This window comes from Fringilla coelebs (assembly GCF_963513975.1).
Source record: "Fringilla coelebs genome assembly, chromosome: 19".
Taxonomy (NCBI): Eukaryota; Metazoa; Chordata; class Aves; order Passeriformes; family Fringillidae; genus Fringilla; species Fringilla coelebs.
Window position 1 is genome coordinate 13834300 of NC_140045.1, and position 26580 is coordinate 13860879.

Genomic DNA, 26580 nt, shown 5'->3' on the forward strand with positions numbered 1-26580 from the left:
GGATTGGGATTGGGGCTGGGGCTGGGGATGGGATCGGGATTGGGGATGGGATTGGGGCTGGGGATGGGATTGGGGCTGGGATTGGGGCTGGGGATGGGATTGGGGCTGGGATTAGGATTGGGGCTGGGGCTGGGGTTTGGGCTGGGGATGGGGCTGAGGCTGGGATTGGGGTTGGGGCCGGGAGAGGGGCTGGGGATGGGATTGGGGCTGGGATTGGGGATGGGATTAGGGCTGGGGATGGGGCCGGGAGAGGGGCTGGGGATGGGATTGGGGCTGGGATTGGGGCTGGGGCTGGGATTGGGGCTGGGGATGGGATTGGGGCTGGGATTGGGATTGGGATTGGGGCTGGGATTGGGACTGGTGCTGGGGCTGGGGTTTGGGCTGGGGTTGGAGAAGTAGCCCTGGCCCCGCCAGCCCTGCTTGCTGCCCCCCTGGCACTGCCACTGCCCTCCTGGCACAGACACAGCTGTTCTGGTCACCCTGTGCCAAGGCCTGCCCACCCTCCCAGGGAACAATTCCCAATTCCCAATATCCCATCCATCCCTGCCCTCTGGCAGTGGCAGCCATTCCCTCTTTCTGTCCCTCCATCCTTGTCCCCAGTCCCTCTGCAGCTCTCCTGGAGCCCCTTCATGCCCTGCCAGGGGCTCTGAGCTCTCCCTGGAGCCTTCTCCTCTCCAGGTGGGCACCCCCAGCTCTCCCAGCCTGGCACCAGAGGGGCTCCAGCCCTTGGGGTATCAGGAGATCCCTTCAGGAGAAAGAGTTTTTCCATGTGAGGAAGATTCCAACTGCTTCAAAACCTCCCTGCACCCCACCCACCCACAGAAGTGACCGGGTAGGGCTCCAAAATACCTGTAAATCCCCGAGCACAGCCCCAGCCCACAGGGACAAAGGGCTGCTTTGTCCCTCAGCCGCCACACAAGAGGTTCTTTCTCTGCTTCGGTTTGGTTCTTCCCTTTTCCCCCCCTCTTCTGACTGAAGGCTTTGTGTGAGCAGGGTCATACCTGGCTCTTCCTCTCTCTGTGGCCGGGAGCTGACGTTATCTGGGGGAATTTGGCAGTTCCCTGTGCTGCTCTCAGGGTTTCTGTCTGCTGTGTTTTGTGTTTAATGGCATCAGAAAATGTGGGGAACCAAGCTCTGCGTGCCCCCTCCATGGGCTGCCACAAGGCAGTAGGAGGAGGGTTCATGGTGCTGTGCCAGAGATGGAAAGGCAGGAGGGGAAGGGGTGGGTGAGGCTGGAGGGTCCCAGCAGGACCCTTCAGTGGTCTGGATTTTGGGGTTTGGTGGCCATGAGCAGGTGCTGGGTGTGTGCTGTGGGCAGTGTCCAAGGAGCTCTCTGGCCTCCCCTTCTCTGCAGGGGGACAGAGCCCAGTTCTGGGCCAAACAGGGGGTGGTGAAGGCCTGGGGCTCGCAGCGCCCAGCAGGGAGGGGAGGAGTGCAAATCTCTGGGAACAAGTGAGGGATGTAGCAAAGCCGGAGCTCACCCCCCTCCTCCCGTCCTGTGCAAAGTGTGGGGCCAGCCCAGCCCTGCCCCAGCCCTTCCCTCCGGAATTCCCATGGCAAACAGGGGGAGAGGCAGCTCCTGAGCCTCTTCCCTCTGGAATTTGCATGGCAAAGAGGGGAGAGAGGCAGCTCCTGAGCCTCTTCCCTCTGGAATTCCCATGGCAAACAGGAGAGAGAGGCAGCTCCTGAGCCTCTTCCCTCTGGAACTTCCATGGTAAACAGGGGAGAGAGGCAGCTCCTGAGCCTCTTCCCTCCGGAATTTCCATGGCAAACAGGAGAGAGGCAGCTCCTGAGCCTCTTCCCTCTGGAACTTCCATGGTAAACAGGGGAGAGAGGCAGCTCCTGAGCCTCTTCCCTCTGGAATTTGCATGGCAAACAGGAGAGAGAGGCAGCTCCTGAGCCTCTTCCCTCTGGAATTTGCATGGCAAACAGGAGAGAGAGGCAGCTCCTGAGCCTCTTCCCTCTGGAATTTCCATGGCAAAGAGGGGAGAGAGGCAGCTCCTGCCCGTGCCACAGCCCCTGCACGCTGGGAAACTCCTGCTGAGGAGGGACAGACAGAGACGGCATCAGGACAGGGGGACAGCACTCTACTGACCCCAGATCTTCCCCGGGGCTCTTGAAGGTGCTAATTGTGACCCTGGCAGGGACAGACGGCGTCCCGTGTGTGACCGTGGCAGGGACAAAGCGCGTCCCGCGTGTGCCCGGGCCGTGCCCCCTGCCCGGGGGACGGGTGTCCGTGTCCCTGGGGATCGGGAGCGCCGGGGTAGCGCCGGGCAGGGGGAACGAGGATGTTCCCACCGCTCCCGGAGCCTTCCTGCCCGCCCTTGGGGCGGCTCAGGGCGGCGCTGGGGAAGGGATGCAGGGCTTGGCGCAGCGCAGCGAGAGGGAGCTGGCCCGAGGGACGCCGCAGCCGGAGCTGCCTCCTCCTGCCTTTCTGTCCGCTCAGGAAGGAAGGAGGTTATTTTTAAACCTGGGGCCCAGGTACGGAGCGGTACCTAAGGCTTTTCCTCGTGCAAAAGGAATGGGAAGTGATGCGGTGTCGGCTGCAGCTCCCACGCTCCCTCCAGAAGGATTTTCTTCCCCAAACCACTCCTCCGGCAAAGCTGGGTACCTCAGACCCTGCTCTAGGTACAGCTGGGGTGAGGGGCTGATCCAGCACGGCCCTGGCCACAGCTGGGGACAGCTCTGGCCGGGGAGGGGCTGGCCCTGGCAGGGGCTGCCCTGGGCACTGTGCCCAGCAGAGCCTGGGCACACACGGGGCACGCAGGGCTCCAGCAGCTGCCCGGGCTGGCAGGGCTGGGGGCTCATCCCGCCCTGCCCCGCCTCTCTCGGGGAGCAGCGCTCCTCTCCATGTTTGGGCCGGGTCCGCCGTGTCCCCGCAGCCCTGCCGTGTCCCGTGTGCCAGCCCGGGACTGTGCCAGCCTGCAAACAGATCCCGCCCTGCAGCCAGCTCCAGGCACCGCCAGAGCCCGCAGCCCTGAGCAGCCTCACCTGGGCCCGGGTCTCTGCCCTGCTCTGCTGCCGCTGGGTCACATTGCGGTGACAATGACACCGTGCTGAGCACAGGCACCCTCCGGGCTCGGGCAGGGCAGGGCAGATCCCCGCGTTCCAGAGGGGCCCTCCCTGCCCAGGCTGCGTCCCGAGCTGGCAGCGGGCAGGAGCTGCCGCAGGGCTCTGAGCAAAAGCAGATGTGGAGATGCTGCGGGCGGGAGGCGCTGCCAGGGGCACGAACACCGCGTCTGGAACGGGGAGTCCTTGGAGGGACTGCTGGTGTCCCGGGGCGACGCTGTTTGTTGGGAGCTGGGAGCATCCAGGCTCCCTGTGCTTCCCTGGGCGGCAGCAGCGCCGGGGCTGTCCCTGTCTGGGACGGCTGGCAGCACAGCAGGGGCCGTGCTAGGGCCAGGGCCGGTGCCAAGGGCGGTGCCAGGCTCACAGGCTCATCCCGGGCAGCCCGACCTGCTTTGAGGGGACCGCACCCAGGGCAGGGCTGAGCCTCCTTCGCTGCTCCCGCCCGCCCGGGGAGCGCCGGGGCAGCGGGGCGCACACGGGGACAGCTCTGTCACCGCGGGACCTCTCCGCCAAAGAGGAAGTTGTCTCGAAATAACTCGGCGCTTCCCCTTCTCCCCCGCGCGCTTTGAAGCGGCTGCCGAGCCCGGGAGCCGCCGGGGCTCCGCCGCCACCCGCGCCCCCTGCCCGATGTGCCTGCGGGACCGCGCCGTGCCCCCGCGCTGGCCTGAGGGGGGGCTGCGGCTCCCTGGGCCCCCCGAGCCCCGCCTGAGGAAGGTAAGAGCCCCGGAGGGCTGTGACCCAGCCTCTGCCGTGCCCCGCTGCCGAGGGCTGCTCTGGCACTGCCGACGGCTTTGTCTGGGGACTGGCACCGAGCGCGGGATGCCAGGGCTGGCAGAGCCTGGAAGGCAAGGTGGGGCAGAGCCATTGCTTTTCTCGGGAAGGACGGGGGGCGGGAGCCGCGCTGGTGCGGGGATCCAGGCTGTGCTGCGGGAGGAACAGGAGTGCCGGCTCCCCTGCCGGCCGGCACATCCTGCTGGGCACGGGGCTGGCCCTGGAGCCTGTCCCGGGCAGGAGCGCGGGGTCTTCGCTGCCCGTGGCCCGGAGAGGACACCGGGTGGGTTTGGTTTGGGGTCGCTGCTCCGGCCCCGGGACAGCCCCGCACGGCCCGGCCCGGCCCGGCTGGGTGAGTGTGTGAGTGTGTGAGTGTGTGAGTGTGTGAGCTCTCCCCCATGCCGGAGGCTGCTGTGGCACCAGCCCGCGCTGCTCAGCTTTGTTCTGTGCGGAACAAAGTCACCTGCCGAGTGCCACCCCCGGGCTCCCTGTGCCCGCTGCCCGTGCCCCCGGTCTGTGCTGGCGATGTTGGCACGGCCGGGGGCAATGCCCATGCTGGCACTGGCTGTGTGTGCGGTCCTGTGGCTGCCCAGCTGCCCTGGCCTTGGCCCGGCGCCCCGGCTGTCCCCTGGGGCCCGAGCAGCGGTGACAGGGCAATAAAGAGCGATGGCAGCGGCGATAAGGAGCAGAGAGCGCGGCCCCGTCCAGAAAGGAAACAGAAATCTGCAGGCTCGGGGCCGAGCTGCGAACCAACGCACGTGAGCCAACACCGCAGCACGCAAGGCTTTGTCCTCCTGCCCCGAGCGCTCCCCTCGGCATCCCCGGGCTGCTCAGAGCCAGCTCCGTGACCATTCACCTCCTCGGGATGCTGCTCCCTCCCTCGGGAGCTCTGCGAGCAGGAGCTGCGGCAGAGTCTGTGCTGGGCCGGGGGTGACTGAGGGGTGGGTGTGACTGAGGGGCAGGGTGCTGTAGTTCTTCAGGCCAGGCTGGAGTTTTGGGGAGCTCACTGAAAGCAGAGGGGGCTGTTGGTGCCTGTGGCCTGTAATTAAATCCCCTTTTTGACCTCGTTGTCCTGGTGCAACCCTAAACCCTCATCCCTTCCTTGCTAAGGGTTCTCCGTGCCCTCCCTGCCCGCAGCTGTCACATCTCTCTGTCCCCAGGGTGCCAAGAGAGCCCCCCCGGCCGGGCACACAGGGCTGAGTTCCACGCACAGCGTCCTGGGGTCACTCTGGTCACCCTCTCCCTGTCACCCCCAGGCGGCTCCTCTGTGCCCTCCCAGGTCCCCTGCACAGCGGCCACCCGAGGGCAGCTGGGGAATGGAGAGGAGAGTGCTGTGACCCTGCACAGAGCCGGGCACTGGGACATGGCACAGAGGTGTGGGACAGGGCAGGGCGGCCCCAGGGCCCGTGCTGGTGACAGTCCTGTCCAGGGGAGGGAATGGCTCTGGAGGGAGGCTGGGAGCGGCTGTGCCAGCCCACAGCCCCTCCCTGCCCGGGAAAGCAGCTTGGCTCCTCCCAGGTGGGCCACGTTTGGTACCCTGAGCCCTCCCTGCTTTCACTCCCCCTCAGGTGGACGGTGCTGGCCTGGGCTGCTTGTGAGCACAGTCCTGGCAGTGGCTTTCAGATCACACCTATTTTTTCCCTGGGATTGTTTTTCCAAAGTCGACTCCGGGGATGGAAAGAGATGCTAAATCTAAAAAGCTGCTGTTTCCGGAAAACCTTTCCTTTCCTTAGGAAGAATGAAATGTGACGTTGGCAAGGAAGTCCCCAAACAGTCGGTGGTGTCCAGGAAGCTGCTGGACTTCCACAGCTCCAGCAAAGGCCTGGGGGCTCGTGCAGAGCTGTGGCTGGTGAGCACTCACTGCAGGGCCAGTGAAGGTGTTTCATTCCTGAGCTGGCCCCAGGAGCTGTCCGTGCTCCCCCCTCCACGGCAGGACCCCCCCGCCAGGGCTGAGCCTTCCCCCAGCAGCCAGCAGGCAAATGGAGCCTCAAGGAGATGCTGGAAAGCCGAGTCTGGGCTCCAGATTCCCTTCCTTGGCAGTGACAGCCCGAGAGAGAGCATCTGCTTTCATCTCCGAGCTGGTGGGAGCAGAGCCCTGCCAGGGCTGCAGTCAAATCTGGCACTGAGAGCAGGAGGGGCTCAGGCTGGGCCCAGCACTGCCAGCTCTCCTGCAGCTCTGTCCACTCAGCAGTGTGCCCAAAGGGGCCAGGAAGGGGCAGGGCATCTTTCTGTGGGGTTTGAGTCCTGTAGCCAAAGTTTTGCCCGGTTTGTGTTTGAACGGAGAGCCCTTGGAGCAGCTGATGGAAGGGAGAGGAGCAGCCCCTGCCCTGGCTCCTCATCCTTGGCCAGGGTCCTCAGGGGAGCCAGGAGCTGCTGCTGCCTGCACAGCCGGGGGGCTGGAGGAGGGAGAGCTGCCTCTGTCCTGCCCTCCTACCTGCCTGTGCAGCTGGGCTGGAGCTCGGCATCCCAGCCAGAAACAGCGTGCTGCACAGACAGACAGACAGACAGACAGACAGGCTTTGAGAGGAGGGGACAAACGGGACACAGCATCTGCCTCTGCTGGGGTCCAGGGCTGAGGACGTGAGGGAAGTAAGGGGCTAAGGGACTAGGGATGTAAGGGACTAGGGGTGTAGGGGATTAAGGGGTGTAAAGGACCAGGGGTGTAGGGGATTAAGGGGTGTAAGGGATTAAGGGATGTAGGGGATTAAGGGGTGTAGGGGGTTAAGGGGTGTAGGGGATTAAGGGGTGTCAGGGATTAAGGGGTGTAAAGGATTAAGGGGTGTAAAGGATTAAGGGGTATAGGGGGTTAAAGGGTGTCGGGGATGCTGCTGGAGCCGTTTCTCAGCGTTCGGGAGCTGCCAGCTGCACTTGGGGCAGCCCAGAGGATGCAATGTCAGATCCCCAGCGCGGCTCGGGGGACACGGCCCTTCAGCTGCCACATCCCCCTCCGGCTCCATCCCACCCGCCGTGCTCCCGCCGTGCCGGCTCCCGGAGCCCGCCCGGGCGGTGCCGGGGCCGTGCCGGGCTCTGCCGCCGCTCTCAGAGCCGGCCTCGCCCGCAGGAGCGCGGGGGAGGGCGGCACGGGGGGCGGACCGGGGCCGTCCCCGGGCCATCTGCCGTGCCGTGACGCCACCGAGCCCATGTGGGTCCCCTCGGGCTGAGCGCTGCCCGCGGCTCCCGCAGGACGCTCCGGCGCTGGACCCCGCTGCCGATGGTACCGGCGCGATCGCCCCTCGCTGGGGCCGGGGCGGTGCGGCGGGGTGGGAGGGCTGGGGTGGGCTGGGAGGGGACTGATGTGGGCTGGGGAGGGGGCTGAGGGGGGCTGGGAGGGGGCTGAGGTGGACGGGGAGGGGGCAGAGCCGCTCTGTGCCCGTGCCAGGCGCGGCTTTCTCGGTCCCTGCGCCGGAGCTGACAAACAGCCCCGGGAAAAGGCTCAGCCGTGCCCGGGCGGTGAGTTTGTAACCGAACACGGGCTGCAGGAGGCGTGGGGAGGTGCCCTCGGAGCGGATAAATAGAACGGGAGAGAGCGAGGGGATGCGCTCCGCGTCCCGCGGGGGCTCCGCCGGCCCCGGGCGGGCGGGGAGGGGGACAGGGACATCGCCCAGGCTGGCTGGGGCCAGCCCGGCTCCAGGTTTGGCATTTGGGGTGCAGGCAGGGTGTGCCGGGAGCTGGGACAGGATCCTGGACGTGCTGGAGCTTCCCAGGGGAGCCCCGTTGCTGCCAGCCCAACTCCCAGCACCCACGGGTTTGGGTTTTCTTCCGTGGCTTCAGCTATTTCTGCCTCGCTTCAGCTATTTCTGTGCCTCCCGCGTTTCACCTGGCCGGGGGTGGTTGGGGTTCAGTGATTTCCGAGTGCTGATGGCCTGTGACACAGAGCAGGAGGTTTTTGGGGAGCCAGCCCCGCATTTCTAGGGGACAGCCTGAGTCACCAGGGTGGGGCTGAAGTGACTCCCCTGCATGGGCACGTCCCCATCCCTCGGGGAGATCTGCAGTCCCACCCCGAGGGCTCCCCAAGCACTGAGCTCCAGCCCTGCCGTGGTTGGAGATGTCCCTTCGTGGGGCTGTGCCCTCCTGCAGGGTGACCGGGGATCCTCCTCCCTGGAGGACACGGAGCAGCCCAGCCTGGGCTCCGTGTGGGGACCGATGGCCCCACGGGACAGTGACCTGCTGGCTGTCCCTGCTGCTGCCCAGCACCCCCAGACAGGCCCAAAGGCCACCAGGGCGATGACTGAGCCGCTGGAACCCACCTGGTGACAACATCCGTGGTGTTGGTGACCAGCCCTCAGAGAAGGGAGGGGGAGCTGGGGGGGGGGGGGGGGGTGTCCCCAGCACTAGGGGGGTGTCCCCAGCACTAGGGTGGTGTCCCCTGTCCCCAGCACTCGGGGTGGTGTCCTCAGTGTTCCCCCCTGCCTGTAAGGATTAGAAAAGGGACAACCCTGGAGGAGGTGACAATTTCCTCGTGCAGCTGGGCCCAAGCAAACAGGGATCCCTGCTTAGGAGGAAGGAGCCTCAGTGGGATGAGCACAGGGAGGATGGAGAGGGGACAGGAGGCAGAGGCTGCAGGATCCCAGAATGGGGCAGAGCTTTGCCTGGGATTAGCTGGGCTGAGATGGAGCACTGGTCCGAACTGCTCTGACCCTGGGCCCCCGGGCTGCTGCCCTGCAGAGGAGGGGCTGAGGAGGCTTTGTGGGGTGCTCAGCACCCCGTGCTCAGCCAGGTCCTGCTCTCGCTGTCTCCAGCACCTGCAGTCTGGAACAGGAGGGTTCCCTTTAACCCTGCAATTCCCTTTAACCCGTGAATTTATGTGCCAGGGTCCAGGGTGAGCTGCATTTTCACTGGCAAGCCCTGCATTTTTAAGAATAGAGCCAGGTGTTCCTCAAAACTGCCCCAGACTCTTGGGGAAGGCGGCTTTGGGGTCATTTGGGGTTTTTGTCCTATGAATCTCAGAATTATTGAAACCTGAAGGAAGAATTGCGACTCTTCTTCTTGCCCTTCCTTTTTCATTTTTTCTCTGCAAAAGGAATAAAATCCAGCTGATGCCATGGGTATTTTAAGAATTGCAGGGGGAAGTGGAGATTTTCAGCTCTGCAAAGAAGTGGGATGAATGCAGAGAAGGCTCTGGTCTTGCTGAGCTGACAGACAGCAAAACACCCAGGGATGGGGTGAGCTGTGCCTCGTGCCTGCTACAGGGGAGGCAGGGGGACAGAGGGGACAGAGGGCACAGAGCCCTCCTGGTGTGGGTCAGGGAACAGGGAGGGGCTCCAGGGAAAGGGGCTGGGTCCAGCAGGGGCTGGGACCAGTGCAGGGTCCATCCCCAGAAATGGGGACAGCTCCCGTTCCTGGGGCCAGGGATCCTCTCAGGAGAGCTGTGGCGCACAGAGAGGCTGCCTGGAGGGGGCTCTGCTGCCCAGAACCCTTCCTGCGGGCTGGCATCACCCCTGCCTGCCCTGCTGGGGCTGGGATGGGCACAGCAGGGCTGGGGGGCCGTGCCCTCCCCCTGGGGAGCACAGCAGGCAGAGAACATCCCGGGGAGCTGGGGGAATTTGTGTTCATTTGGGTTCTTCTCGTGGTCAGGAACATTCCAGGGGAAAAGGGGCAATTTCTGCTCATTGGGTTCCTGTGCTGGTCAGGGACATTCCAGGGGAAAAGGGGCAATTTCTGCTCATTGGGTTCCTGTGCTGGTCAGGAACATTCCAGGGGAAAAGGGGCAATTTCTGCTCATTGGGTTCCTGTGCTGGTCAGGAACATTCCATGGGAAAAGGGGCAATTTCTGTTCATAGGGTTCCTGTGCTGGTCAGGAACATTCCCAGGGAAAAGGGGGAATTTCTGTTCATTGGGTTCCTGTGCTGGTCAGGGACACTCCAGGGGAAAAGGGGCAATTTCTGTTCATTGGGTTCCTGTGCTGGTCAGGAACACTCCCAGGGAAAAGGGGCAATTTCTGCTCGTTGGGTTCCTGTGCTGGTCAGGAACACTCCCAGGGAAAAGGGGCAATTTCTGTTCATTGGGTTCCTGTGCTGGTCAGGAACATTCCTTGGGAAAAGGGGCAGTTTCTGCTCGTTGGGTTCCTGTGCTGGGAGCAGCAGTGCCCTGTGGGCTCGGCCTCAGCTGCTCTCTGCTGCCGGGGAGCACAAGGAGCCCTCCGGAGCAGCAGGTGAAGCGGGAAGCGGCGTTTCTCGGGCGGGCCGGGCTCACGTTGCTCTTCGCTAAATTTGGAAGCTGTGGGCGGCCGGCAGCGCCCGCCCCCACAGCGCCGGGAGGATGCGGATGTGGGGAGCCACCGACACCTTCGGCTGCTGCTTCCTCCGGCTGCGAGGAGCCCGGGGCAGCGCGGGGGTCTCCGAGCTCCGGGGGTCTCCGAGCTCCCCAGCAGCAGCGCCAGCCCCGGGACCGGCAGTGCCAGCAGCTCCCAGCTGGGGATTCTGCCCCAAACACCGCCCGTGCTGCCCCGGGGCTCTGCCCCACGGGGTCCCAGGGGGTCCCAGGGGTCCCAGGGGGTCCCAGGGGTCCCGGTGCCTTTGTGCTCCCCAGGTTGACCCCGAGCCTGCTCTGCAGCCCACCTGAGCCCAGCTGTTCCCGTTTCCTGCAGGGCCATGCCCCAGCGCCGTGAGCAGCCCTGCGCTGGTGCCCCACGAGCTGCAGCCCGGCCCGGCCATGGACAGCTCAGGTGGGTGAGGATGCTGAGGGCGGGGAGGGGCAGCCAGGGAATTCCCCCTCACCCACCCCTTATAAAATATATACATATATATATATATAACCCTGTCCGCTGTTCAAACTCCTGGGTGCTGCCCAAGGTGCTGCCAGGTGCTGCTGGAAGAGGGCAAATGAGCACAGAGCAGTGCAGGGGCACTCAGCTGACTAAGCATTTGAGTTTTAAAGTCGTTTATTTTATCGTAGTGTATTTTACTTTTTAAATTATTTTTTATTTTATAATAACATTTTTTATTTTATAGTAGTATATTTTATTATTTATTTTTTATTTTATAGTAGTATATTTTATTTTAATTTTCTAAAATTTTATACTAGTATTTTTATATTATAGTATTATGTTTTATTATTGATTTTTATTTTATAGTATTATACTTTATAGTAGTATATATTTTTATTAATCTATTATTATTTTTTAATTTTATAGTAGTATATATTTTTTATATAGTAGTATTTGTGTGTGTGTGTGTGTGTATTTTGGTCCATTTCCCCCCACGTTTCATTTTCACGCTGTTTCAGAGGTGCTGTTGATCCCCCAGGGTCAGGATGTCATTGCTGAAAGGTTTTATTCCATTTCCAAGCCACTGCTCTTTGTTGCTGGGTTTACTTTTTGCTGTTTTTAGATCAAAGTGCCTCTTGTTTGTGCTGGGTCGAGCTCTTTGCTCTGCCCCGTGAGGGACCCTCCGCGCTGGGGCTGCTTTGATGAGCAGGAGAGGCCGGGACTGAGAGCAGAGCTCAGGAAAAGCCTCCCCTGGTTACAAACACTCACAAAGGAAAAGAGCAGCACATTTCAAACAGTCCTTTGAGGCAGAATTCCCAAACCAGTAACAGGAGAGGGACATGGGGAGCTTCCCAAAACCCCTGGGAGGAAAGCGAGCGTGAGGAAGGAGGAGTTCCTGAGACATCTCTGCAGGGACGCCTCCAAAGCGAGGCGAAGGCAGCGTCCTGAGGCTCCCTGTCCCACAGTGGGGAGGGCTCTGTCCGGGCTCTGTCCGGGCTGTCCCCCCGGTGCTGGCCCGGCTCAGGTGTCGCTGTCCCTTGCAGTGGGGAGGGCTCTGTCCGGGCTCTGTCCGGGCTGTCCCCTCGGTGCTGGCCCGGCTCAGGTGTCGCTGTCCCCCAGAGTGGGGAGGGCTCTGTCCGGGCTGTCCCCTCGGTGCTGGCCCGGCTCAGGTGTCGCTGTCCCTTGCAGAGCTGGAGTCGGACATCCTGCGGCGGGTGCGGGCGCTGCTGCGGGAGCTGGACGGGCACCACCCCTCCTGCCAGAGCGACCGAGGTGAGCGACTGCCCCAGCCCGGGCACCGCCTGCCCCAGCCCCGCTCCTCCCGCTGCCGCCGGGGCACGGCGGCTCCGCTCATCCGCCCTGCCGGGCCCTCTCCGGGAGGGGCCGAATCCTTCACCAGCTGCATCCGTGCCCCAGCAGCGCCTGTCACCCTGGGGACACCCTGGGGACACCCTGGGGACACTCCCTGCACAGCCCCAGCAGCGTCTGTCACCCTGTGTCACCCTGTGTGACTGTCACCCCTGCCCAGCCCCTGTCACCCTGCTGGCCCCTCACTGTCCCTGGCTCCTGCCCTGGGCAGGGTCACCCCCGCAGAGCCCCAGGGGTGACCCCGGCCCTGCCCAGCTCGGCCCTGGGCTCTCAGGAGGTTCCTCTGTGCTCTGGGTCTGGAGGACGGAGCTCCTGCAGCCTGGGGAGCCCCGATGAACTCTGGAAAGGTGATTTTACTGGGAGTCCATGGGGTATTTTACAGTTCATTAAATTTGGGGTTGCTGTAATGAGCCATGACACCCTCAGTGCTGGGGGGTGTCTGGTCCCTGCTCTGAGCTGCTGGCAGGGAGCAGAGCTGGCACCAGCGGGACTCCAAATTCTGTGGGGCAGGTGGGAAAGCAGCCAGGCACAAACAGAGCAAGGAGGAGCAGGAGCCAAACTCCAGATGCTCCTTTTCCCCCAGGATCTCTGGGAGCCACTTCCTGGGGATTCCCAGAATCAGCCCCAGCAGAGCCCTCTGTGCCCAGGGCAGGGCAGGGGCACAGCTGGGAGCAGAGGGCACAGAGCTGGCTCAGCCCTCGGGGGTGTCCCAGCGTGTCCCGGGGGTCTCTGCACTGCAGGGCCCCTGGGGAGGCTCCCCTGACCTCCCCTGGCTGCCCCTCCCCAGGAATGCTGCGCTGGACCCTGCACAAGAGAACGGACCAGAACCCCAGCAGCAGCCGCGTCCTGGTCAGCATCCTGGTGAAGGAGCTGGAGAGGGTGAGTGCCACCCCGGGGAGGGGACAGTGCCACCCCAGGGAGGGGACAGTGGCACCCCAGAGAAGCTGGCCCACACTGGGGGCTCTGGGGCTGCTCCTGCCCAGCCCAGGCTCCTGCCAGGAGCTGACTGTGCCTGCCCTGCCTCTGCTCCCGCAGGCAGAGCGAGGGGACCTCCGGCACTACATCATCCCCCTGCTGCACACGCTGATGTACACCTTGATCCAGGTGAGCGAGCACCCGGGCACCTGGGGCAGCGCCCAGGGACACCTGGGCACAGGAGAGGCCACCTGAAGCCACTCTGAGGCCTGGGACAGCCCCGGGAGGGCTCAGCTGGGCATCTGCCATGTCCCAGTGGCACAGGGAGGGGACCCCCACAGAGTGCCAGGCCCTGTCACCTGAGCCCTTTGCTGGAGGCCCTTCAGCGCCTGCAGGAAGCCACAACCTGGCAAAGCAAACGTGTGCCAGGCTCCAGTGGGCATTGCTGGAGGCTCCCAAACCACTGCAGGGCCTGATTCTGGCCCATGTCTTACATTTCAATCCAGAGTGAGTTCTGTGCAGTGAATTTGGTGCCCTCCCAGCCCGGGGGCTGTCCTGGGGCAGATTCAGGGGTCACTGCCTGTCACCTGCCTGTCACCTCCCTGTCACCTGCCTGTGTCCCTGCAGGCTCCCTGCATCCCCGACGAGCTCTGTGCCAGGGTTTATGACTTCTGCAAGAGGCTGCTGACCCTGCCCAAGCCCTTCTGCACCATAGGGCTGGACTACGCCAGCAGGCTGCAGGTGGAGAGGACAGCCCCAGGTAAGGGGGGCTGGCAGGGCTGACCAGCTCCGGGGGCACCGAGGTGTCAGAGGGGCTGCAGGAACAGCCCTGGGAGCACCGAGGTGTGAGTGGGGCTGCAGGAACAGCCCCGGGGGCACTGAGGTGTCAGAGGGGCTGCAGGGACAGCCCTGGGGGCACTGAGGTGTGAGTGGGGCTGCAGGAACAGCCCTGGGGGCACTGAGGTGTCAGAGGGGCTGCAGGGACAGCCCTGGGGGCACTGAGGTGTCAGTGGGGCTGCAGGAACAGCCCTGGGGGCACTGAGGTGTGAGTGGGGCTGCAGGGACAGCCCTGGGGGCACTGAGGTGTCAGTGGGGCTGCAGGAACAGCCCTGGGGGCACTGAGGTGTGAGTGGGGCTGCAGGGACAGCCCTGGGGGCACTGAGGTGTGAGTGGGGCTGCAGGAACAGCCCTGGGGGCACTGAGGTGTGAGTGGGGCTGCAGGAACAGCCCTGGGGGCACTGAGGTGTGAGTGGGGCTGCAGGAACAGCCCTGGGGGCACTGAGGTGTGAGTGGGGCTGCAGGAACAGCCCTGGGGGCACTGAGGTGTGAGTGGGGCTGCAGGAACAGCCCTGGGGGCACTGAGGTGTCAGAGGGGCTGCAGGGACAGCCCTGGGGGCACTGAGGGGTCAGAGGGGCTGCAGGGACAGCCCCATGCAGGAAGCAAACCCAAGGACACCTGCTTTCTTTTTTCTCTGTTCTCCCTAAAGTTCCTCCAGTTCAAGTTTTCTCTAATAGGAGCCTTCCAAACAATCCTTTAGGGCAGAGCAAGGTGCAGACACCCCGTGAAGGGCAGGGGAAGCAGGAGAAACCCGCTGGGGAATTCTGGTGCCGTTCTGGGGAGCCCCAGCCCACCCCAGCAGCCCAGGCTCTCCTCCCCAGCGCTGCTTTGGCTCCAAGGGGCACCTTCCCCTGCCCTGAGCCTGGGTGCGGGATGGCTCGGGGTGCAGAGAGGGGATCTCCGGCAGGGCTCCCTGGGGCAGCACCGGGAGCCCAGGGGGATGGATGGTCCCTGAGCCAGGCCAGGGATGGAGCCTCAGCCCTGGGCAGGGGCAGGGCAGCGCCTCTCTCCTGATCCAGACCCTCAGATGTCCCCAAACACCGTCCCCATGTGGCCCTGGGGACAGAGCTGTCCCTCCTGCCTGCACCTCCCGGGCTCGGAGTGCCCTAAACAAAGGAAGGGAAACACGGGAAATCATCCCGGAACACACGGCGCTTTCTTTTTCGGGAGCCTGGCCTTTGTCCTTGGCTGTTTTTAGCTCTGGCCCAGTTCTTGGCTGTTTGAGCTGAGCTCAGCGGGTGTTCCCCGCCTTGGCAGAGCCTCCTCAGGCTGCGGAGCTGGGAGCGGCGCGGGCTGCCCGAGGTGAGCGCCGCTGCCAGCTGCTGTCTGTGCCCCCGCAGGGACCCTGTACCAAAGGATGGTCATCTCCGAGCAGAGCCTGCGCAGCGCCCCCTTCCCCTTCCAGGAGAGGTGAGTGCTGCCCCTCGGGTGGGCTGTGCCCCCTCCCCTTCCAGGAAAGGTGAGTGCCTCCCCTCGGGAGGGCTGTGCCCCCTTCCCCTTCCAGGAGAGGTGAGTGCTGCCCCTCCGGGGGGCTGTGCCCCCTCCCCTTCCAGGAGAGGTGGGTGCCGCCCCTCGGGTGGGGCTGTGCCCCCTCCCCTGTCAGGAGAGGTGGGTGCTGCCCCTCGAGGGGGCTGTGCCCCCTCCCCTGCCAGGAGAGGTGAGTGCTGCCCCTCGGGTGGGGCTGTGCCCCCTCCCCTGCCAGGAGAGGTGAGTGCCGCCCCTCGGGTGGGGCTGTGCCCCCTCCCCTGCCAGGAGAGGTGAGTGCCGCCCCTCGGGTGGGGCTGTGCCCCCTCCCCTGCCAGGAGAGGTGGGTGCTGCCCCTCGGGGGGCTGTGCTGTCATTTCGGGGTCTCTCAGGGAAACCTGTCCTTTCCCAGCGCTCTTGGCTGGAGCAGACAGCCTGGGCCTGAGCCTCGTGGCCTTGGGGACACCACGGGGTGACACCCAGTACCTCACTGGGATGGCATCAGGAAGGCACATTCCTGCTGTGTCCAAATTGTTCTGGGGGCAGGGAGCTGCCCTTGGGGGGAGACAGGGGGGAGAAGGGGGACAGCAACGGCAACAATGGCAAAAGTGAGACGGGAGCTGCTCCTGGCAGCGCCGGGGTCTCTGAGTGACCCTGCATCTCCCCCTTTCCCCCCCAGGATTTTCATCTTTGCTGACCCCGAGCTGCTGCCCGAAGCCATCTGCAAGGCGCTGGCCACCGACACCGAGGCAGCCCAGGTGTCCCAGAGCCCGCGGGGCTGCATGAGCTGCGTGGTCACCCACGCCCTGCAGGCGGCCCTGGGTGACGCCTGCGACAGCCACGGCCTCAGGGCCCGCCTGCAGGTAATGCAGCAGCTCCTCCCGTGCTCTCCCTGCTCCTGCTCTGCCTGCACACCCTGGAGAAGCAAAAGGTGTTTTGGCAAGTGGGGAAACCCCCCAGCTCCCCAGCGCTGGTCTGCAGCCTCAGAGCTGGGCTGGGGCTGAGCTCAGACACCCTTTGGATGGAAAGCAGCGGAGCCAGAGGTGAACCTTCAGTCTCAGTGTTGGTTTTGCCCGGCAGAGCTGAGACAGAGCCTCTGTCAGCTCCTCTGGGAGCCCCTGGGCACTGCAGGAACCTCTCAGGGGAAAGCTTTCAGTCAGTTTTCCCCAAACCCTCCTGGCAGGAGCCGTGGGGCTGCAGTGGCACAAACGTCTGCCTCAGACACTCTGCAGGGCCTCTCGGCAATTCCCCCTCCGAGGTCACCTTCGTGTGCCTGCTGTCCCCATGTCCTGAGGGTCACCCCAAGTGCCAGCACTGCTGAGGATGCCCCAGGGACAGGGTGCCCTGCAGCTGCCAAGCTGCCCCCAAAGAAGCTGTAAGCAGCCAGCCCAGCCAGCGTCTCTGCTGGGGACAGGAGCACGTTGGTGTCCCCCAGGAATCCCTTTCTGCAGCACTCCTTTGCTCTCCCTGCCCCTCCCGCTGCCTGGCCGAGGATCATCCCCCATTCCCAGGTGCTCACAGCCCCTGTCCCCACAGGCCCTGCCCCCGGGGGACGTGGAGCACTGGTTCCAGCAGGTGGTGGCGGCCGTGGAGGGCAGCGAGGGGGGCTCGGACCGGGGCCAGCACACAGCACGGCTGGAGAGGATCTACCACGGCCTCCTGGGCTCCTCGCCCGCAGGTGAGCCCAGGCAGATATTCCCACGGGGACAGAGAGCCCTCGTGTCCCCCTGTGTCCTTGCCACCACTCCTGCCCGTGGCCCAGTTCCCCCTTTAATTCCTCCCTCCCAAGCAGCGCTGCAGACACTTGGTGGTGGCTCCCAGGCTCACAGCTGGCCTCAGCCCAGGAGCTCTGGGCTGGGAGAGCCCCAGGGCTGCCCCAGCCAGCGCCCAGTGCTGGGGCTCGTGCTCCTGTGTGGGGAAATGCTCCAAGCATCCTTGTTTTCCCAGGGAATGCTCCCCAGGAAGGGCTGCAGGGGACCCCTCTGCCCAGCCCCAACATCAGCTTCCACCTGTGGACAGAAGATGAGCAGCTCTGTGAGTGCCCCGGGGCTGGGGGTGCTGGCTGCGGTCTGAGCCTGGGGGTCCTGTCCCAGAGGGGTCACCTAGCCCTGACCCTTGGGCAGGGAGTTTGGGCCCCACTGTCCCAAGGCCAAGCTCGTGGAGATCGGTGCTGTCTGCCCCTTCCTGGGCAAGGAGGGGGAAGGAGCTGGGGCTGCAGCAGGACGTGCCCAGAGTACCTGTGGGTGCCCCTGGCAGTGCCCAGGCCAGGCTGGATGGAGCTCTGGGCTGCCTGCTCTGGTGGGAGGTGTCCCTGCCACGGCAGGGCTTGGCCACGGGATGATCCTCAAGGTCCCCTCCGAGCCGAACCAGTCTGGGGTTCTGGGGCTGCAGTGGCACCGGGCTCTCTCGGTGGGCAGTGGGGCTGAGGACCGGCTGCCCTCGGAGCTCTCAGCTCTGCGGGTTCCCGGGGGGAGGGCAGCTGGGGCAGGAGCGGGCTGAGCTCGGCTGTGCCCCGCTCCCCGCTCAGGCGCTCCGTGCCCGCAGGGAAGGAGCTGGTGCTGTTCCTGCGGCCGCTGTCGCAGAGCTGCGAGCCCGAGTGCCTGGGGCAGGAGCTGGAGCCCATGGAGATGCCGGACATGCTCCCGGGCTGCGGCTGCTGCGGCCAGAGCCGCTTCTCGGTGCTGTCCACGGACAGCGGCATCGAGCGGGACCTGCCCGCGCAGGAGGAGCCGTGCGCGCCCTGCGCCGCCGAGCGCTCCCGGCTCCACAGGAAGGGCGGCATCAAGAAAAAGCCGTCCCCGCTGGACAGCGTGGCCTTCCTGCAGGCTGGGAAGCCCCCCGGGAAGCCCCCCGGGAGGGCAGGGATGCCCCCCGAGCCCGCGGGCCCGCTCCAGAGGCTGCACACCGCCCGCGTGGTGCTGCTGGGGGACGATCGCATCCTCGGCCGCCTGGCACAAGCCTTCCACTCCCTCAGGTACCTGCGGCCAGCCGGGCTCGGGGGACAGCAGCGCGGCGGTGCTTTGCCCTGCGGGCTGTCGGAGCAGCCGCTGGGGGCCTGGGGACGGGCTGGGGCTCGGCGGTGCCCGGGGCGGGCTCGGATCCCTGCTCGGCTCCCGAACGCACCCGCCTGGCACCGGCGGCTCTTGCGGCCCAGGTGATGCGCACAGCCAGTCCTCCCCTCTGTCCGAGGGCTCGGTTAAACGAACGACAAACGAGGCAGGGTGTTTTCCTGTGCCAAAGGGAAAAATCCTGCAGAGGAGCTGTTTCCCAGCTGGCTGTCCCCGGCTGGTTCCCAGGGCGGGGTGGGAGCCTGGGAGCAGAGCTGGGTGCACGGGGCACACGCTGGGAGAGGAGGCAGCGAGGGCGGCAGGTGGCAGAGCAGCCGCAGTGTCCTGGCCGTGCCCAGGAGCCGCCTTCTGGCCCTGCCCTCGGGACACCTCCGTGCGCGTTTCAGGAAGCGGGAGGCCCGCCGAGTGTTCCTGACGCCCCGGCTGGACCTGCAGTTCTACCACATCCCCGTGGTGCCGGGGCAGCCCCAGCCCGCGGCTGCTGCTGTGAGTGCCGGGGATGGGAGCAGGGGGAGCAGGGGACCGGGAATTCCAGCCCGGGGATGGGAGATGGGGGGAGCAGGGGATCGGGAATTCCTCATGCCCGTCCGGGGATGGGGGCTGGGGGGAGCACGGGATCGGGAATTCCTGCCCGGGGATGGGAGCTGGGGGAGCAGGGGACCGGGAATTCCTGCCCGGGGATGGGAGCTGGGGGGAGCAGGGGATCGGGAATTCCTGCCCGGGGATGGGGGCTGGGGGGAGCAGGGGATCGGGAATTCCTGCCCGGGGATGGGAGATGGGGAGAGCAGGGGGAGCAGGGGACCGGGAATTCCTGCCCGGGGATGGGAGCTGGTGGGAGCAGGGGATCGGGAATTCCTGCCCGGGGATGGGAGCTGGGGGGAGCAAGGCATCGGGAATTCCTCCTGCCTGGGGATTGGAGCTGGGAGGAGCAGGGGATCAGGAATTCCTGCCCGGGGATGGGAGCTGGGGGGAGCAGGGGATCAGGAATTCCTGCCCGTCCCTGCCCTGGCCCCAGAACAAGGAGGGTGGGAGCCAACACGTTTTGCCCAATACAAGCCCAGGGAAAGCCGACAGCCCCCAGGCTGTGAGCTGTGGCTGTGAGCTGTGGCTGTGTCTCCCTGCAGGAGCACGCTGGCCCCGAGGAGCTGTGCGAGGTGGCCGGGTACCTGGGCAGGGCTGACCCCTGGTACGAGAGCAACATCAACACCCTGTGCCACATGATCCCCAAGCTGGCCACCATGGTACGAGGAAAGCCTCCCCACGTCCTGAAAACACCTGCAAGCCCTGGGGAGGGCTCTGTGCCCTGCAGGGCTCTCCATCCCCAGACAGAGATTTCCCCTCCAAACCCTCCCCAGGCCCTGCAGGACTCTCCATCCCTAGGCAGAGATTTCCCCTCCAAACCCTCCCCAGGCCCTGTAGGGCTCTCCATCCCCAGACATTTTCCAAACCCTCCCCAGGCCCTGCAGGACTCTCCATCCCCAGGCAGAGATTTCCCCTCCAAACCCTCCCCAGGAGGTGCCTGTGTCTGACACTGCCCCAGCCCACAAAAGCCATTTGCTGTGATGGGTTTTTTTGACCAGGGCACAGGAAATGGCAGATTTCACGAAAGAAAACTTTTGCTAAAATCCCCCCAGCTGTCACTTCCCAGCAGTTGGAGCCACCACTGCCAGCCCACACAGAAAGGGCTGGCAGGGGGGCGCAGCTCCCACTCCCTGTGAGTGGCGAGGCCAGAGGACAGCTCATCCCCCACTCGGTGCCCAGGAAGGTGTGAGATCTTGTGGCAGGGTTTTTGAGAAGTGACAGGGCTGTGGTTTGTCCCCCAGCCCAGCAGGGCCCTGGTGACCGACCTGTTCCTCACCGACGTCATCGCCTACTACGCCCGCATGGGCACGCAGCCCGTCTGCTTCCAGGTGCACTCTGTCAAGGTGGGTGGCACAGCTGGCACAGCCCGGGCCCCCAGCAGCCCTGTGCACAGCCAGAGGGGTCTGGGGGCTCCCAGCAGACCCCAGCCTGGCTCCCCGTTCCCCCAGCCCGTGACCCTGGAGCTCAGCTCAGCTGCGCCACTGCCCCTGGCAGGGCCATTTGGGGATCTCAGCCCAGCAAAGGGAGCCTTGAAATCCCCCACAGGGACAGGGGTGCCCTGCCCTGCCGAGCTCAGGCTGCTCAGGAGCCCTGCTCCTCCTCCTGCTCTGGGTGCTGGGGGCGAGCAAGGCTCTGCTGAGCAGTGTGCCCTCAGGGGCTTTGCAGGGCTTCCTGCAGCACCCTTTGATTGATTTCCTGCCACCTTTGCTCTGAGCTGGTATCAGAGCGAGGCCTGGCATTTGATAGGAGAGCAAAGAGGGGCTGAATTCAGGCATACCTTAACCCTTCCCTCCCTGCTCCTCTGGCAGCCCCTCCGAAGCTGGGGCTGATGCACAGAGCTCCTTTTATCTGCTCACAGCCACTGCAGCACCTATTGCAGCACAGGAGGAGCCCCTGCACGAGGCTGGCAAAGAGCTTTGGTCATTCCTGGTGGGGCATCCCCTGGGCTTCACAAATAACCCAGAGCCTGCCAGTCCCTGGAGCCCCTGGGCCTCGCTGTGCCTGGGCATTCTGAATTTCTGGAAATGTTCTCCCCCTCATTTCTGCTCCGAGCCGAAGGGCGGCTGTGGGAGCGTGGGGGGTTCAGGCAGGGCACGAGGGGTTTGAGACAGAGGCCCCAGGCTGCTCTCCTGCCATGCAGGTGTGGGGCTGCTCGCTGCAGAGCCTGCCCTGCTCTCCCTCCCTGCTCCTGCCCCAGGTGAGAGCCAGGTCCCCAGTGGCTGGGACAGGATCTCCAGGACCTGCTCTGCACATCTTATCCAATTCAGGCCCGTGAAACGGAAATAATCCCCAGGGCTGGGCTGGCCTGGCCACTGAGGTTGGGTCAGAGAGGAGTGGCATCCCCTAAAGCTCAGCAGCAGCTCAGCCTGGCCTGGGGAACGGGACTGACTCATCTCCGAGGGCACAGTGACATCCAGTGGCAGGGGACGCTGCCCGTGGCTCGGCTGGCCAGGTCCCCGCGCCTCTGGCAAGGCTCCCCACCCTCCTGGAGCTCAGGAAACGGAGCAGGGCAGCTCCCCCAGCCCACAGGAACCCTGAGCGCCATGGTCAGCTCCCAGCCCCCGTGGCTGCTCTGGAGAGGCTGTCCCGGCTGCAAGCCTCGTGTGACACCTCAGGGTGACACAGGAGACGTCCTCAGGGGTGTTCCTCTCAGGGGTGTTCCTCTCAGGGGTGTTCCTGTCAGGGATGTTCCTCTCAGGGCTGTGTCTCCCAGGGATGTGTCTCCCAGGGCTGTTCCTCCCAGGGCTGTTCCTCTCAGGGCTGTCCCTCTCTTTCAGCTCCTGTTCCAGGACCCAGCCCAGGACCCAGCTGAGGACGTGTTCCTGACGGAGCTGCTGACCCAGGTGCAGGACAGCCCCTCCCACAGAGGTGTGTGTGTCCCACCAGCCCCGACAGGGCTCCTGCCCTGCCCAGGTCCCCCCCTCAGCCTGGAGAGCTCCAGGCCATGGGCAGTACTCCTTGTTCCTGACAAGACCTCCCTGACCACCTCCACCTCCCTGCTCTCCCAAGGGATCAGGCTGATGTGAGCCCCGGTGGCTGCTGGCTCCTGGCCCAGCCAGGGTTTGCAGTCGGAGCCTTTGGGCGGCTCCAGGATGCTCAGGAGCTGCACCTGAGCCCTGGTTTAGGTGAGGAAACAAGCTGGGCTCCACAGCCAGATGTTTTCCTGTTAGAAACCAGTTCGAGCTGCCAGGATGGAACAGGAGTGCTCGGAGGCTGTTCCAGCAGTGCCACCCAGCTCCCCCCTCAGTTACTCTGGTGCCCAGTCCAGGGGATATTTGTCACTGAGGCTGGCACAGAGCCTGCAGTGGGTCTGCCCCAGCTGCAAGGCAGGGATGGAAGGGACAAAGTGTGACAGGAGGCCATGGGACAAGGCGGGGGCTCAGCCCAAGGGGGGATCCCTCTCTGCTGAGCACAGACATGTGGCAGGAGGGAGATCCAAGCCCACCCGCTTCCCTCCTGGCAGAGCTGAGCACAACCAAGAGGAAAAGCACCCTGGATGGGCCTGGCATGGATCTCACAGTGACCTACAAGAGGGTGAGTGGGGCTCCTGCACCCCCAGTCTCTGCTCCAGCAGCACACAGATCTCCTAAGAGGGAACTGGCCCTTCCTCCTTCCTCTGGAATTGCTGTCCAGGCAAGGACAGCGGGGCTGTGCTGAACCTTTTAGCTCCCCTGTGCTTGTGACAAGCTGTGCCCAGCCCTGCCCAGGCCAGGCATTGCCAGGACACTGCCCTTGCCCACAGGTTGTGCTCAGTGACCGGCAGAAGGAGCTGGCCCTGTCCCTGCGCTCCACGGGCCTGCTGATGAAAGCCATCCCTGCTGAGGAGGCTGAAGGTGGGTTCTGCTTCCTGCTTCCAGGGGTTTCTGGTGCTCAGTGCAGTCAGTCTGCCCAGGGTCCTTGGTGCCAGCTGTGTCTGGGCTCTGGGGGTGGAACCAGTGACAGGAATATCGGTGTCCCCATGGTCTGGCTGGGGTTTTCTCAGGAATGACACATCTGAGGCTCAGACAGGATTCCAGCACCTTCCCTCTGCTCCAGCCTTCCTCTTCCAGCTGCCCCTTAGCACTGGGCCAGCTTTCCACCCCAGGCACGATCCCACACAATTCCTGTGCCCTTGGAGCCTGCTGCAGTCCCCTGTGTCCACAGTCAGTGACCCAAACATGGGGCAATGCCCCCGAGAGCTGAGCTGAGGCTGTGCCCTGGCCCCAGACCAACCCTCTGCTTCTGCCCCAGGCCTGGGCTGCCTCACTGTGACCATCACTGAAATCATCAGGACCAGCAACTTGGCAGGACGCTCGTTCTCAGTGAGTACCCGTGGGACCCTCAGGGCCAGAACCCCCTCAACAGCAGGGAAAGGGGAACCCCATGGGGAGGAGAGGGCTTTGGGGCCACCCTGTAATTATTTTCTATGGAAAAGTCTGGATGTGTGAGCCAAAGCCCCAGATACCCTGGGTGTCATCCCTGCTGGTCACTCTCATCCCTGCTGGTCACTGCCCTCCCTGCTGGTCACTGCCCTCCCTGCTGGTCACTCTCATCCCTGCTGGTCACTCTCATCCCTGCTGGTCACTCTCATCCCTGCTGGTCAGTGCCCTCCCTGCTGGTCACTGCCCTCCCTGCTGGTCACTCTCATCCCTGCTGGTCAGTGCCAGGTTCTGAATACAGGGAAAGGATTCTTTTTGTGTCACATCTGAGGTTAAAAAAGAAAACCAGAGCAATGCCATTGTCTGTCCCTGTCATACCCAGCACACAGCCCGGGGAGGGGAGGGGAGGGGAGGGGAGGGGAGGGGAGGGGAGGGGAGGGGAGGGGAGGGGAGGGGAGGGGAGGGGAGGGGAGGGGAGGGGAGGGGAGGGGAGGGGAGGGGAGGGGAGGGGAGGGGAGGGGAGGGGCAGCCTCAGCAGGCTCTCCCTGCTCTCCCCATGCAGGCTGTGGCACACAGGTTCAGAACACGCAGCATCAAGGTGCGGAGCCCAGAGCAGAGACCCTTCACAGTGCGGCTGGACAAGGACAGCAGGAGAACCTACAGGGACGTGATCGGGTGAGAATCCTGGCCCTGCACATCTCCCTGCCTCCCCTCTGTCAGGGAGCCCTGATCCTCATCCCTGACAAAGCCCAGCTCCTTCTCCAGGGAGAGCAGGGCACACGGGGGCTCTCCTACATTTGTGGGTTTGGGAGACGGTGTGAGGAACAAAATGGTTCTTTACACCAAAGGTGCTGTTGTTGAGGCAGGAGAAAAGCAGGCCCCTCCAGGGACAAGCAGAGCTTACATCTCCTGAGCTATGAACTGTATCAGGATGCTGATGCTCTCTGTGCTGACTGCATCCCTCCCCCGGGCTCTCCAGCAGGTGTGGGTGGGGGAGAGCAGCCAGCCCCGTGGGCATGGCCGGGGTTGATGTGCCCGGAGAGCCGCAGGGCCACGGGGTGTGCTGAGGTTCAAGGCACACTGAGAATTCCTGAGTCACACTGAGCCGGGCTCAGGAGCGTGGGTGCGTGTCAAACACCGACACACAGCAGCTCTCTGCAGCCAAACCCAGAAAGCACAAAGGCAGCTGTGGCTGGCACTGGGCGAGCTGGGTTTGCTGGGAGATCCCATCGGAACATGCCACAGGAAACGTGCTCTGTGCTCTTCCAGCCTGGAGGTGTCTCCCTGCCTCGAGCCCAGCTACTGCCTGCAGAAGACGAGGACCACGAAATCCAGCCCTCAGGAAACAGAAGACGTGGGGCTGGTGAAATACCTGCCCAAGTCTCTGCTGCTGCCCATCAACACTTTTGCAGGAGTCATCCCGTGAAAGGGACGGGAAAAGGTGCTGTGGGTTATGGTGTGGGGCCAGCACAGAGCAACAGGGAGAGAAAACACTCTGAAAGCCACCAGAGGTGACTTTACATGGCAATGGTGGCAAGAGCTGCCCCAGCAGAGGTGGATAGGCCCGGAGGGCACAGCCATGCCCTGTGACACGTGTGACAATGGCCCCATGCCCTGCCAAGGGCACAGCCATGCCCTGTGACACATGTGACAATGGCCCCATGCCCTGCCAAGGGCACAACCATGCCCTGTGACACGTGTGACAATGGCCCCATGCCCTGCCAAGGGCACAGCCATGCCCTGTGACACGTGTGACAATGGCCCTATACCCCTGCCAAGGGCACAGCCATGCCCTGTGACACATGTGACACGTGTGACAATGGCCCCATACCCTGCCAAGGGCACAGCCATGCCATATGACACATGTGACAATGGCCCCATACCCTGCCAAGGGCACAGCCATGCCATATGACACGTGTGACAATGGCCCCATGCCCTGCCAAGGGCACAGCCATGCTGCAGGACTGAGCTTTCACTTTTTGCACAGTTCAGGGAAAAGCTTTGAGCTCTCCATGCAGGATGGGTGAGGAGGATCCGTGGAGGTGGCGCTGCCTGTCCTGGGGAGCAGCACTGTTTCTTCTGGAGATGTCTCACAGCCAGCAGGGCTCAGGTGTTCAGCTCAAGAGCCAAACGCTGTTGGTGCTCCCCTGTGCCGGACTGGGGCAGCAAACATTGTGTCCCTGAAGGAGGCTGAGGAGCAGCAGGAGCTCTCGGGCACCTCAGGGAACCCCTGCACGAGAGCTGCTGTTGTTGGGATCGTGTGTGCTTTAAGGGGTGACCCCTCGGCACCCCTCTGCCTCTTCGGGCTTCCCTGTGGGGTTTGCACACACAAAGAAAAGGCTCAGAAATCCAAAAGGCTTGGAGCTGGGCTGGAGTGTGGGCTGGAGCCCAGAGTTTGTTCTGTACAGCTGTAAATTATGTAGATGGACGATAAATTATTTGTATAGGTGCGATGGATGACTTGTAGCGGAGGGTGCAATCCTTTTAGTGCCAATTGAAAGAAATCAGGACAGACCCAAGCTGAAGCTGCCGTTGGTGGTTGTTGTGTGTTTGCACGTGGCTGGGCTGCTCGGGAGCTCCACCTGAACAGAGGTTCAGTTCTTCCCTGTGCAGTGCACCCTGAACTCCACACCTGCCTGGACACAGTCCCGCCCCATGTGGCTCCCGTCCGCATCCCCCGTGCTCCGGCGGGCCGGGATGAGGGCGAGCCCCGGGTAGTCCCCTCCGAGCCCAGCGGAACCGCGGCCGCCGCTCCCCGGCCTGTGCGGGGCGGTGGGGCCGGGTGAGCGCTGCGGCCGCCTGCAGCCTGATCATCCCGGGATCCGGCGGGAGGGGACCCGCCGGGCCAGTGCGGGGCATTCCCGTGCCAGTACCGGGTCATCCCCGTGCCAGTACCGGGTCATCCCCGTGTCAGAACTGGGCCATTCCCGTGTCAGTACCGGGTCATCCCCGTGTCAGTACCGGGCCATTCCCGTGTCAGTACCGGGTCATTCCCGTGTCAGTACCGGGTCATCCCCGTGTCAGTACCGGGTCATCCCCATGTCAGTACCGGGTCATCCCCATGTCAGAACTGGGCCATTCCCGTGCCGGGCCATTCCCGTGTCAGTATGGGGCCATTCCTGTGTCAGTACCGGGCCATTCCCGTGTCGGTACTGGGCCGTTCCCGTGCCGGTGCCGGGCCGTTCCCGTGCTGGTCCCGGGCCATTCCCGTGCCGGTCCCGGGCCGTTCCCGTGTCGGTGCCGTGCCATTCTATTACCGGGCCATTCCCTTGCCGGTCCCGGGCCGTTCCGGCCCCGGGCCATTCCCGGCCCGGCCTCAGACGGCGCTGCGTCCCCGCCGGTCCCGGGGCGGGGCAGGTGCGGCCGGGCCGGTGCCGCCCCGATGCCGCCCCGGTGCCGCAGGTACGGCGGCTCCGCCCCGGCCGGAGCGGGGCCGGCGGG

The 26580-nt window shown here is 64.2% G+C and overlaps 1 protein-coding gene across 2 annotated transcripts; it reads left to right on the forward strand.

The window, feature by feature from the left end:
• Nucleotides 1-3549: 3549 nt before the first annotated feature.
• On the forward strand, nt 3550-25669 carry PIK3R6 (phosphoinositide-3-kinase regulatory subunit 6). Of its 2 annotated transcripts, none has more exons than XM_084218391.1 (20): nt 3550-3783; nt 10427-10504; nt 11735-11818; nt 12702-12793; nt 12950-13018; nt 13457-13589; nt 15008-15077; nt 15811-15994; nt 16668-16809; nt 17079-17165; nt 17676-18105; nt 18586-18685; nt 19324-19440; nt 20023-20124; nt 21559-21649; nt 22245-22315; nt 22524-22614; nt 23012-23082; nt 23702-23814; nt 24409-25669. In XM_084218391.1, exons 2-20 carry the CDS (start codon nt 10492-10494, stop codon nt 24563-24565), a joined length of 2217 nt encoding a protein of 738 aa, XP_084074517.1. In that variant the 5' UTR covers nt 3550-3783; nt 10427-10491; the 3' UTR covers nt 24566-25669. The 2 variants fall into 2 exon arrangements, with proteins under 2 accessions (XP_084074517.1, XP_084074516.1); XM_084218390.1 differs by lacking the exon at nt 3550-3783 and adding an exon at nt 7010-7054.
• Nucleotides 25670-26580: the final 911 nt, after the last annotated feature.